The 12078-nt window shown below is 39.9% G+C and overlaps 1 protein-coding gene across 5 annotated transcripts in view; it reads left to right on the forward strand.

Annotated features, from left to right (window-relative positions):
- Positions 1-288: 288 nt before the first annotated feature.
- URI1 (URI1 prefoldin like chaperone) overlaps positions 289-12078 on the forward strand; it is a 44010-nt gene continuing 32220 nt past the window's right edge. Inside the window, exon 1 of one of the 5 annotated variants that reach the window (XM_062586746.1) lies at positions 289-662. In XM_062586746.1, the coding sequence (XP_062442730.1) occupies positions 591-662 (72 nt within the window). In that variant the 5' untranslated portion in view covers positions 289-590. Of the gene's footprint in view, positions 663-907; positions 1232-6359; positions 6396-12078 lie in introns of those variants that run through there. The other 4 variants (XM_062586749.1, XM_062586748.1, XM_062586750.1 and 1 more) reach the window with 4 other exon arrangements.

Consider the following 12078-nt stretch of genomic DNA (forward strand, 5'->3'; position numbering starts at 1 on the left):
CGCCGCGAGCGGCGGCCCGGCAGGGCCGGGCACTGCGCCCCGCGCCCCGCCGCTGCCGCTGGCCCGCGCCGAGCCCCCGCGCCGCCGCCCTCCCGCCGCGCTCTGCCCCCCCGCCGCCGCCGCCGCCGCCGCCGCGCCGGGCCGGCCGCGGCCTGCGCGGTGCCCGCGGGCGGGGGCTGGGCTGCGGCGGGCGCAGCGCCGCCTCTCGCGGCTCGCCGGCGGGGCCTCCCGCGGGCGCGGCGGCGGCCCGCGCGGCTACCCAGAGTGCAGCAGGCGGCGGCGCGGCGCTCTCGCGGCCCCCGGGGCGGCCGGCCCCGGGCGCAGGCGGCGGCGCGGCCCACCATGCGAGAGTGAGATGCTTCCCCTGGCAGCGGCGCCCCGGGCCCAGGCGGCGGCGGCCCCCGCGTGGATGCGGCTCTGGAGCCGGCGCTTCGCCCGCCACAAACATTTCTATAGGACTCATTCGCCCTGCTGAGGGGAGCGCAGCGCAGCGCAGCGGAGCGGAGCGGCCCGGCGCGGCCGCCTCTCCCCCCCACCCCCGTCGCCCGCCGCCTGCGCGGCGCCCTCACGGACTGCGGCCCCGCGGCGACATGGAGGCCGCGGGCGGCGCCTCGCCGCTCAGCCCCGCGCTCGTGGGCCGCCTCCGCCAGGAGCACGAGAAGGTAACGGCCGGGCGCGGCGCGCTCCGCCGGGACACGCGGGGGGCCCGCGGCGGGCGGGGGGGCGGCGCGGGGCGGCCCGGCCGCGCGCGGGGGCGGGGGGCGGTGGCGCCCCCACGGCGGCGGCCCCGAGGCGGCACGCGCCGCGGCCCTGCGTGCGGCTCGCGGCCACGTGACGGCGTGACGTCACCGGCGGCCGTTGGTCCCGGCGGGCCGCGGCCTAGCGGCAGGGCGGCCGCGCCGAGCAGCCAGGGGGCCGAGCCGAGCGGAGCCGGCCCGGCCCGGCCCGGCCCGGCCGCCCTGTCCCTCTTCTTCTCCCCCTCCGGCTGACGGCAGCACACGGGCAAAGGGCATCCGGAGGTGTGAAGCTAGGCACTGACTAGGCTTTTAGCTGTGCTGGGTTTTTTGTCACTGCGATGTTGCCAGAAAATAATTAAAAAAATAAAATACCAGAATAATAGTTGTGGTGCAAGTCTTGAGCAGACCTGTGTGTTCCCTGTCCACTTCTGGATTCTTTGTAATTTGCTGTATAAATACTTGATGTAATGTGTATCAGATACCACTGAAGTTAGGTAAGTGTAACGGCTATGCACACAGCGATGCTTCTAACGTGTATTTTTTTTTATCTTAACTTTCTTTGTTGTATTTTTGCTCACAGGTATAATTACATATGTTTATAAAAATACAGCCCTGCAGGTAGGCCTGTGCAAGGGCCTATTGGTGTTAGTGAACTGCTTGAGCTCATGGGCCGCTTTAAAAAGTTAGTCCATCAAAAATGAGTTGTTTGGAATTTGTCTTTAAGAAATCAATAACTGTTGCAGTGGCTTTGAAAAAGCCAAAGTATCCTTTGTAAAAATGCTTCCTCTGGTTTTCGAAGCTGATTCTGTATTTGGCTGTAGTACAAAACTTGAGATTCTTCTTCCTATAGATTGCATTCACGATCCTACATGAGTAGGCCCCGGTGATTTAGGTAGTTTTTTTTTTTTTTTTTTTTTAAGTCCTAGACATGCAGTGAGTCCTGTGTGAGCACACAGTGTGGAACTCGTGGTTGTATTTCATGTATCATTGGCACAGATAGCTATTTACCCACAGTCTGCTTGCTTTTCAATTTTTCTGTTCACTTTTGTCATACAGAAAAACATTTTTAAAATGCTTGGTAGATATGCATAAGAGCTTCCTAGTTATAAAGGAAAACTGTGTTTTATCTTCACTGTATATTGCTTTGTCAATTGTTGCTTTCATTAAGAGTAAGGAAGCTGAATGTGTGCAGGATGTAAATCACATGCTTTGTCTGGAATATCTGAAGGTATCTGCTTCTGAATAGCAGACTAGATGATTACTAAAAGATCTGCCTAATCAACTGACCATTAATGTGGATGAACAGTAAGAGGATCTGTTGGAATAGTCAGTACAGTCTCTTTTGTATGGGTGGTAACCTATTATTACTAATTGGTGATAGCAACCTGTCAGCTTTGACTCCTTCAGTTAATTTTCAAGGTGGTAGAATTTGGTGAAAAATAATATCTCTGATATGTTATTGTCATTTGGGCCTAATGTGTGAGTGGATTTCTGTCATAACCACACAGAATTATTCCCCATTCATGGTAAGACCCCTCTGTAAGTAAGACTCTTCTTAAACCGATCTGATTCAGTAGGAAAGAGGCCCAGGAGACCGTTAATTAAGCCTCTGTTAGGCTGATGTACCAACATTATATTTTATCATAGGGAAACTTTACATAATTTCTGCAAATTGTCAAAAAAAATTGAACGCTTCAGCTTCAATATGAAATTACACTAAAGAACTACAAATCTTGGTTACAATGGAGTGTCATGATGAAGATATAGTAGACGTTCTCTCTACGCAATGAATATATATAATTGGATTACAACAGTATTTTCAGTTATGAAAATATTGTATTTTAAGATGGAGGAGGTCTTTTTATTTCTCCTGCCTCTTCTCTGAGATTCATATTTTTCCCACAAAATTACTGAGGTTGAAAGCTCATGTTTTGGTCTCAGCACAAGAGAGGGAGAATGAGTTATCCAGTATGTTGGTAAACTGGTAATCTGCAGCATGAGCTTCACAACAAATAGCAAAGTTACTTAGTCAGAACTCTATCTGTATGTGCTGTGATTAAAGCAGGTGCATATGTTTCTTTTTAATTAATGCGATATTGTTCTATCTCAGTCATCTTTAATTAAATAAATAGAAACCCATTTATTCCCATTAGTCTGAAGACAGCCTTTACTGCAGTAGTAAAACACATCTGCAGAATTATCTGTCTGCAGAATTAAAGATAATTTTGAATCACAGTTGATTGTTTTAACATCTAAGCTATTGTACAACTATGGTTCAACCTTGGGATTGAGTTTTTAAGTGCTAAAGAGCTGCTCTGGAGAACACCCTAACTGAGGCTTCCTTCCTGTTTAAAAATACTAAAAGAACAGGATGTTCGTGACTTTCTATCTTTAATCTGATTCAAGCTGCAACTTCCAGGTTTAGGACCCCTGGTGAAAAGTAATTTTAATTCTTGCTTAGGACTGCTTGCCTGTTGGACAGATTTTATCTTTTTAATTTGTAGTCATAGTAAGACCAAACTGTTAAAAGCAATTTTCAGTGCTCCCACTAAAGGCACTTTGTATAAAAACATGACTTAGAATGTGTATCTTGGGGATAAATTATAGAAGAATATATTGTAATTTTCTTGATAAAGACTGTCATTGGAAGCACCATGCCTGTGTAAAATTCTGGATATTTCTGTAAGAATATAATGTATATATCATGGATTTCATGCAATTGCAGAAGCAATATATGTTAGCTGAAAATATTGTATTAAATCTACTACAAGTTAGTACAGGAATTATAAAAAGAATATTTAACTAGGTGAATTCTCATACAATAGAACCTGAATTTAAGCAATATTTTATATATGCTTATTCCTGCAATCAAAACGATTGAGATTTAGCTGATAGGAGGTTGACCAGTTGGATCTGGGTGATTTGGTAAGAGTTCTGTAGACAGTGAATTTACAGTGAGCTGAAGAGATGCATGATGGGAGACATTATAGAACTGATTAGACCCAAGAGACATTTGTAGAGTGCAAACCTAGGTTTGGAGAATCTAAAAGATTCCAGTGTTGTTTGTCAATACAGGTTGTTTTTTTGGAGGAGAGGAGAAGGGAGGATTACACTGATATACTGACTTTTTTTTTTTTTTTTTTTTTTTTTTTAATTAGGACAAGGAAGTGACTCTCATGTCACTTATCATGACAACAAAGCACAATTAGGTTTAATAGAGCTATTACGGTAACTCAGTGGCCATTGTGTATTATGGCAGATTCTTAATTTTTATGAATTTTATTAATGGAGGCTGTGTGATCTTTAATTTTCAAATTGTTTTCAAGGTCCTGGGAACTTAAAATTTTATAGCAGTGAATAACCTGAAGGGTTTATGGGGAAACAAAGTACAGAATCCTAAACTTAGTTTTTTTTTATTCTGTTTTCTCATCTTCCTGTATGAGTTAATTCAGTGGTGTCTGCGTCTGCTTAAGTATTTATCAAGTAATACTTGTATTATGAATTTACTTGACAGTTTTAAAGCAGTTCCTACAGTCAAGAAAAAAAAATCAGTGATACTGAGTAGGGTCGTGCACATTTCGTGCCAGTGCAGGAGCAAATGGAACTGTTTGCCAGCAGACTCAAAATATGAGATTCAGTGTGATTTCCAGGATAGTGTCTCTCAGAGTATTGTACTTCTTTCAGCCTGCGTACAAGTTAATAGACTCTAGAGGGAAAGTATGAGATGCTGGTGCAGTAGGATTTCACTTTCTACACCAACTATTTGAGGAAAGTTAACATAGTGCCTGAAACTTCATTTGACATACTCCTTTCTAAAAGGTCCTGAAAAACTAACACTACAGAAATTTGTGATGACATCCACTCCACTCTATCCAGTGCTTTTTTTTTTTTTTTTTTTTTTTTATTAGTGGATTCCAATAATGTTTTGTACTGTTTCAAGTAAAAGGACAAATTCACTCATAATCTGGAAGATTGAAGCTTTCAAATGTTAAGCATTATTGTTTTTCTGGTGTTAATTCATCATCTCTTTTACTTTTTCAGTCAGTGTTCTGGTAACTGTTGAGTAGCAATATTTGCCTGTGCTCTTAATAATATGACTTAGATGTCTGCCAGTTTGCAGAATGTCCAGAACTATGAAATAAATTAACATATTAAGTTGTATTTCTGTGGTAATGAAATACTATGAAGTTAAACTATTCACAAAAGGGTTTAAAGACTGTTGCCTTTATTCTGGAGTGGGCAAGTCTGTATGTCTCCTTGCCTCATCAGTAACTAATATGTATGTGTGTGGTTATAGCCACAGCATGTAAATGTTGCTAAAATGTGCTGCTGCTGTAGTTGCCTACAGATTATATCAGTAAATACCATGACTATGACTGCTTGGGAATCATTTTTAGTATGTTTAGCATTTATGTAGATCTGTATTCTGTAAGTTTATGAACATAATCTCTCTTCTCATAATGACTTGGGTACCACTTACTTCGTGTTTTTCTTTCCTCCTTTGAAACTGTAAAATTGTATTCTGTTTTAATTTGAAGTTCCAGTCTTGCAAAAGGATGCACTAGCTCAGAGCTTGCCATCTTGACATTCTTAGTGCAACTACTACCCCAATACTTCAGTTTTTCAGAGTGGGCCATTAGGACACATCAGCTGTTCTGGAAGTACTGTGCTTGGATGAAGCCTTGTAAAAGCCAGTGTTGGTCAAGGGGGGTCTCAGGGCAAGCAGCAGATGAAGGCAGGCTCTTTATATCTGTAGAGTGCTGTGCTGTAGTGTGCAATTGCTCTATTTTTGTGGTCTCTCTCCTCAACTAACCACAGTCCAGTGAGCCAGATTCTGGACTGTGTCAAGGCTGTGTTTAATGAAGCTCAGGTGGGATGTAGTGAAGCAGGGACTGTTGTGGATGTAATCTCCTGTCAGCTGTGAGGCTAGCCAGCCACAAGTCCTGTCTTTAGTTTAAAATATGGCAATGTCAAGATGGCATAATGGCAACAAAACTATGGGAGCTGTTGTGTGCTCCTCTAGTCTCTTACCTCAGACTGCAGTTTCAGTCTCAGTTTAAGCTGGCTGAAGCATTGGCTACCATATAAAGGGTGAATTCATCCACCTTTTCCGTACCGGCACCTATGATCACACTGCTGTGTGGTAGACAGAATCCAGTAGTTCAAGCCCAAATAGTAGTGTCAGATGTCAGCACAAATGGGATGGGAAATGGAGAGCCTGTGATGGGTGCTTCTTTGAGCTGTGGCTGTGCTGAGACCAAGTCAGAGCAGTTGCAAGGAACAGTCTCGGTCCCTTCTTCAAGATTTTTGAAAACTTTTAGTTAGGTGAAAACTTTTCATTTATTTATTTATTTATGGTGACTGCTTGTTTGTCTTTGAGCAATTTAGAGTGGCACAGTAATAACACTGTTCCAGTGACCTGGCCTGTGATCCATCTTAAAAACAAACTTAATTGTTCATTTTTTTTGCTTCTGTTCTTTTCTAAATTATTTCTCGGCCAGTGCAGTTCCCTAATCTGGACAGTAGCACAAATGTCTTTGCCAGCCAAGTGTGCAGGAGTTAAAAGGAAAAATTGATGGAACTGAGTAGCTGGAGACGGAGAGGGATTGATGCTAGTTTACTCAAAACCGCTGTTGAATGTTGAACCACAGCCTGAAGGTATGTCTATCTGGCAGTTGCCACAGTTCATGTGTGTTTTAAACTAGTTAACTCAGGAATTACTGGCATCATGGTAGTTTCAATGCAGAGTATATCAAAACTTGCAAAACCTGCATAAGCTGTTTGTAAGTTAGGTCATGCTAGTTTAATGCTTACATTAGTATACTGTTGTCCTGGTATCTGGGCTACCTTGTATCGTATAGCCACATGAATATAATCACCTGAAGTAAGCTAAAATGAGTTCCTTAGCTCTGCTTTAAAATGAAGTAACATGATAAGGAGACTGACTTGTTAACAAGGAAAAACAAGACCTCACTCTAATTTGTTCCTCCCTTGCACCAGTTCTGTTGGTTCAGAGCTGATTAAACACACTAGTTTAGCAGAAAACTTCCTGTTAGATTCACTTTTTTTGCTGGTTTTGTGATTTGAAATGATTCTCAGAGGGATTTGATAAACTGCAAAACTGATGTTGAGAGCTTGTGGTTGAAAGTAAGGAAAAAGGGTGCTGTGTCACATAATGGGACACTGTCTGGGTATCAGTGAGTGCAAGTGGGCTGTCAGCCTCACCTGTGCATATGTGGACTTACTGCAAGGTAACAGTAACTCGCTTGTCTACGTGACCTATAACCACAGCAGCGGTTGCAACGTGAAATAGTCTAAGTGGGCAGAATTTCACAGTTGGCAAATAAGAGATAAGATATTTTCTTGTCTACTTTATGTAGATCATTCAGGTAGAATTTTTAAGCTCACAAAAATCATTTCAGTCAGAAGCTAGGTCTAATATACTGAAAAACAATAGTTGTATGAATTTTTGTAGAAAACTGAGAAAGTCCATTGTGCGTGGACAATTAATACAAAATATTTAGATCTTCATCTGTTTTGCTATAAAGAGAATTAAAAATTGTGATTTTATTTTTAAGTAGGAAGTTTATTTTTTTCCTTTAGAAAAATGTTTGCCATGATCTGTATTTCGTTTTGTCTCCTCTTTCCTTCAATATTCTTTCCAAAGATACTTAAAAAAAAAAAAAAAACAAAAAAAAAAGAAAATTTTCCACTCAAAGGGATATTTATGCGAACAGTTTGATAATAGGTAGTGTTTTCCAGTAATATTTTTAAATAATGAATATGAGAGCTCAGAAATGCTTTCTTCCTTTGCCATTAGATCACACAGTATGCCAACAGACTGAAGAACTTTTAGTAGTTTTCTTTTGTTTTTTCATTGAAAATTGGGCTCTAGGAAAAACGATTCTGTCTTTCTCCATCAATGGTTACTGTGTTTCAGGTGAATACTATGCTTTTTTTTTTTTTTTTTTTTTTTTTTTTTTTTTTTTTTTTGGAGGAAGAATGAAAAATCATTTTAAATGTTGGTGTGGTGTGTTACATCCTTATTAGCAAGAGACCAAGATTACCCATTAGTGTTCTTCTGTAATGTAAAGTCATGTTGTGAACTAGTTACCTCATCAGTAAACTTAGGTTTTGGGTGCGACAGAGATCTCTTGCACATTAGCAAAATGGCATAGTGGGTCTCAATACTGCAAATGTGTATAGCTGGAGATAGCTCATGTGTTTATCAGTTGAAGTAAATACTTGCTTGTGCAAAGTTAAGCAGTTAAGCTCCGGAGAGTTGGAGTCATCCTTATTAGGTCAGTAGAGGAAGTTAGCTTGGATTTATCGTGAGCCTTGTAAACATGGATCTGCGTTTCAGAAAACTGGCATGTTTTTATTGTGGTTCCTGGAAGGTTCTAAACAACAGAACCAAGATCAAGATTGAGATCTTTGCACAGTCTGAAATGGCAGAGACAATATCCTGAAGGCAAGTCATTGGTTTTAGACTTTATTAGACCCTTACTTTAATTACCGCCTCATTACTTGCTCTGCTTTCACAAAAAGTATTCCATACTGTCATTTTTCCCTAAGTAACTGGAAATGTGATTGAAAGGGATGTTTAGAGTGAGACTAATTCAAGATTAAATAGTCACAAATTATATTATTGCTACATGTAAACAAATTACTTGCATATCTGATTTTATTCAGATTACTTTTCAAGTGGTAAATAATGCTTTATCACTTATATAGTGCTCTTACATCTTTAGAGTGCTTTTCTCACATTAATTAATCATCATTAAACACTCTGAGGTGGGTAGGTTAATACTATTATCCCCATTTTGCAGATGAAGAAATGTAGACTGAGAGGTTGTGATTTGCTCAAGGCCATATAGAAGAAACAGAATCAGAGCTGGGATTAGATCTGTGTCCCTGGCTTCTAATTTCAGAAGATCAAGCAGATTGTGAGCCACGGTTTTGAAACAAATTATACAAGTATGTATGTAGAAATGTCACACGTTTGGCCTCTTAGAAGCCTAACAAGCAATTTGTTTAAAATGAAAATGAAACTTTTTTTTCTGCACGTGCTGAATATTTACGCTTTCAGACCCACAAACCTGGAGATGCCCTCTCATTCAGTTAGGATTTTTTTCCTAATCTGATGGTACTTTCTTATTTTCACCTATTGAAATTAACTTTCATCCTAAATACAGCAGTTTCTATTTCTTGTATTTGAACATAACTGTGTGTGATTCAGGTACTGCAGATTTAGCATTGCTACCCTAAAATGTCTATGCTGCTGCAATACCAGCTCTGTTGTTCATAGCTTTTCCCAAAACAAGACATAAATAAAATTTTGACATAGCAGCTTGCTTTATCACTGTTCAGAATATATAAGAAATAGGTAAGAATTACCCTCATGGTGTGCTTAAAACCATCCCCTTTGTAGGCAGTGCAGCTGCTTAGTAGAGACATTCACATACACGCGCTCTACCTTAGAGAGCTACCTAAATAAAATCAAATAGTCTTGTATCTGGGAAGGGAGCAGAACTATGTGTGCACTGCCTGAATGATCAGAAACCCCAAAGAGCATTATATTCAGCTGTTAGATATGGGGCACACGCAGAGGCAACAGGTGGGAAGAAAATAGGAAGTAATGTACTTGCACATCCAGGGAAGGACCTGTTGAGGAAAGGTAGCAGGTGTGCGTACAGTAATGGGGAGCAAATTAGAGACCCACAGGCCGCTACAGATAAGAATCGGCTCATGTTACAGCATCCTTTTCACACATTCCCAACAGAACGTTGCGCTGTGTGGCTGTCCAGTGGTGAGGCCTGGCTTCTGTTCCTAGGTCTGCGACTGGCCAGCGTTGTTCAGTTGCTCAGTCTATAAAACCAGTTCACTACTTTGGAAAAGTGCTGTGCAGTTTAATTAATGCATGGGAAGAATTTTGACCTCTTTAGCTGGGTTATCCCAGAGAAAATGGAATATTGGCAGATAAGAAAGAGAGAAAGTACAGCTAAGAAAAGGAAATCTCTGCCTTCAGACAGATAGCAATGTCTGGCTGTATAGTATGAATTGTTTTGGGGTGATTTTATCCAGTTAGCCTGCAAATTATCCTGTGTTAGGGTTGACAGATTGGAACTGTATGATACCTAGAAAGTGAATCACAACTTTGAAGTGGATCCTTCCTGCTCTTCTTTGCTGTACTTGTTTTAACATTTAATGCTTAAACTAAAATTGCTGCATATGTAAGTGTTGATAATACCAAACATATATAATGGAGGTTTAAAAAAATTTTACTTGCTGTGGCCACTCACCCAGAGTTGTGAGCTAGCCACTTACTACCTCATCTCAGTTTCAACAGGAATTTGGAAGGACCAGTTAAATTTAGAAACAATAGCTTCCCTAAAAGCAATAATGTAAACTTGCGTTTAAATAGCTCAAAATAGTAATAATGAGAGCAGAACCAACATCTAATCTCCTACTTTAAATGTTTGGTTTTTAATCAAGAAGGAATTACATTTTAAATTAAAAGCATGCAAAAATGCAGTCTTTTAGCAACTGTACTTAGAAAGGAAATTCACAGGATGATGCCCCCTTGTGGCTACCCAAAAAGATAAGTAGCCTTAAGTAGACTAAAACCTGCTGGAAGTAAACCTTCAAGCAAGTTGCGTGCTTTCCGGTCCAACTGAATTTTAACAAGTATTTCTGAAATCAGATACCTTTCTGTTGAATCAGGATCTTGAGAAATATTAAATTTTAACAAATTACTATTAGAGAAAAAGAAGGAACAGGGTATTTTCCTGTTTGTTTTATTTTAAGACTATGGAATGTATTTTGTACTAGTGGATGCTGTTTGGATAACTGCACTCATGGTTAGGTAATGTTAAATTTGCTACAAGAGTAGTTTATTAAGTATTTTAGTATGGAAATAAACTACTGATAACCTAATTCATTCACAGATTCATATGTTGTTATGCCTAGAAGGGGAGAATTCAGAATTTATTGATACCACTTTTACTATAGTGTCTTAAAAGTAATGCGTTATTGGTGGTGCTAGCTGTCCAGACAAATTAAACTTAAATGAACTGGTGATTTATTTTATTTATCCTGAAAGGAATTTTCTTTCTTTAATTTTAGCTCTAGATATAAATAGTGTGTGGAAGATGAACTAATGATTTTCCTTGTTTTTGATTAAAGACAAAGAATCAAAGATTTGTTTATGTATTTATCTGTTTCTTTGCTCTAATATAACTAGTTGTTATCCAAACAGCGTGACTGACCTAATAGAGGATATATACATAATTATCTTCTGTTTTTCAATATTTATTCTCTCTCTCTCTCTCTTTATAAGAGTTCAGTCCTATAAGTGCGAGCTGAAACATTTTTAAGATGGTATATTTTAGCCTGTCTGTAGAAGGTCTCATTTTATCCTGGCCACTGAAATGAAAAGGTTTGTTATTGGTTCCACCCTTTAGTATCCCTTCAAGAGAGATTATATCAAAGAAGAAGAATTAAATTAAAATTGATTGGTGCTATTGATTTTTTTTTTTTTAAGGGGATAAAGGGTGGTGGAAACAGCATATGCCCATATGCTGTTTTACTGATGAGCTATTTTTAAAAAAACATAAAAAGCATATGTGCTCCATTTACATATTTACTAATTAAAAAAAGCTTCGTGGAAACATTAAGTAGACTATCTTCTGTAACCTTTAACATTATAGCTAATGGATATAGCCTGAAAATTTTCATAGAAGGTCCTCTAAATAATGTAAATGATTATGAATATGTAACTAGTTAATATGCAGCTACGAAAGGATTATCATGTAGAGGTTAATGAACATGCTGCTCTTATGGTTTGCAGGGTTTTTCTTTTTGTGCTTTTAGCTCACTTCATGCATGGAAAGTCATGTATTGGGAATGGAAAGCTTCCTGTCTTTTTTTCCCATCTTCATCTTTATTAGGGCAATTAAACTGGAAGTTTCTTAAAGGATTTCATGAACATTTTTGTGCACTTAATTATGTTGCGTACTTTGCAATCACTACCAAATCTGAAAGAGTGAAATACGTTGATAGAATATTTTCTGACTCTTGTATTTGTTAGTGTTCTGCTCCATTGTATGTTAGCATTGTTATGAAATGTTGCTGCTCTGTATGATTTATACTTTGTAGGGAAACTTAACTCTTAAAATGGGCCTAACGCTAATAGTATGAATTAGATTTCTGAATTTATGTCCTGTAGGAGTCTGTATCTCTACTCTGAACCTTAAAAATAGTTAGCTTGCACATTAAGGAAAATACAGGAATTTGATTTATGAGAGTTTAAAGCAAATGATAAATTTAAAGTTGGCTTAAG

The sequence above is a fragment of the Rhea pennata genome, chromosome 13, assembly GCF_028389875.1.
Source record: "Rhea pennata isolate bPtePen1 chromosome 13, bPtePen1.pri, whole genome shotgun sequence".
Lineage (NCBI taxonomy): Eukaryota > Metazoa > Chordata > Aves > Rheiformes > Rheidae > Rhea > Rhea pennata.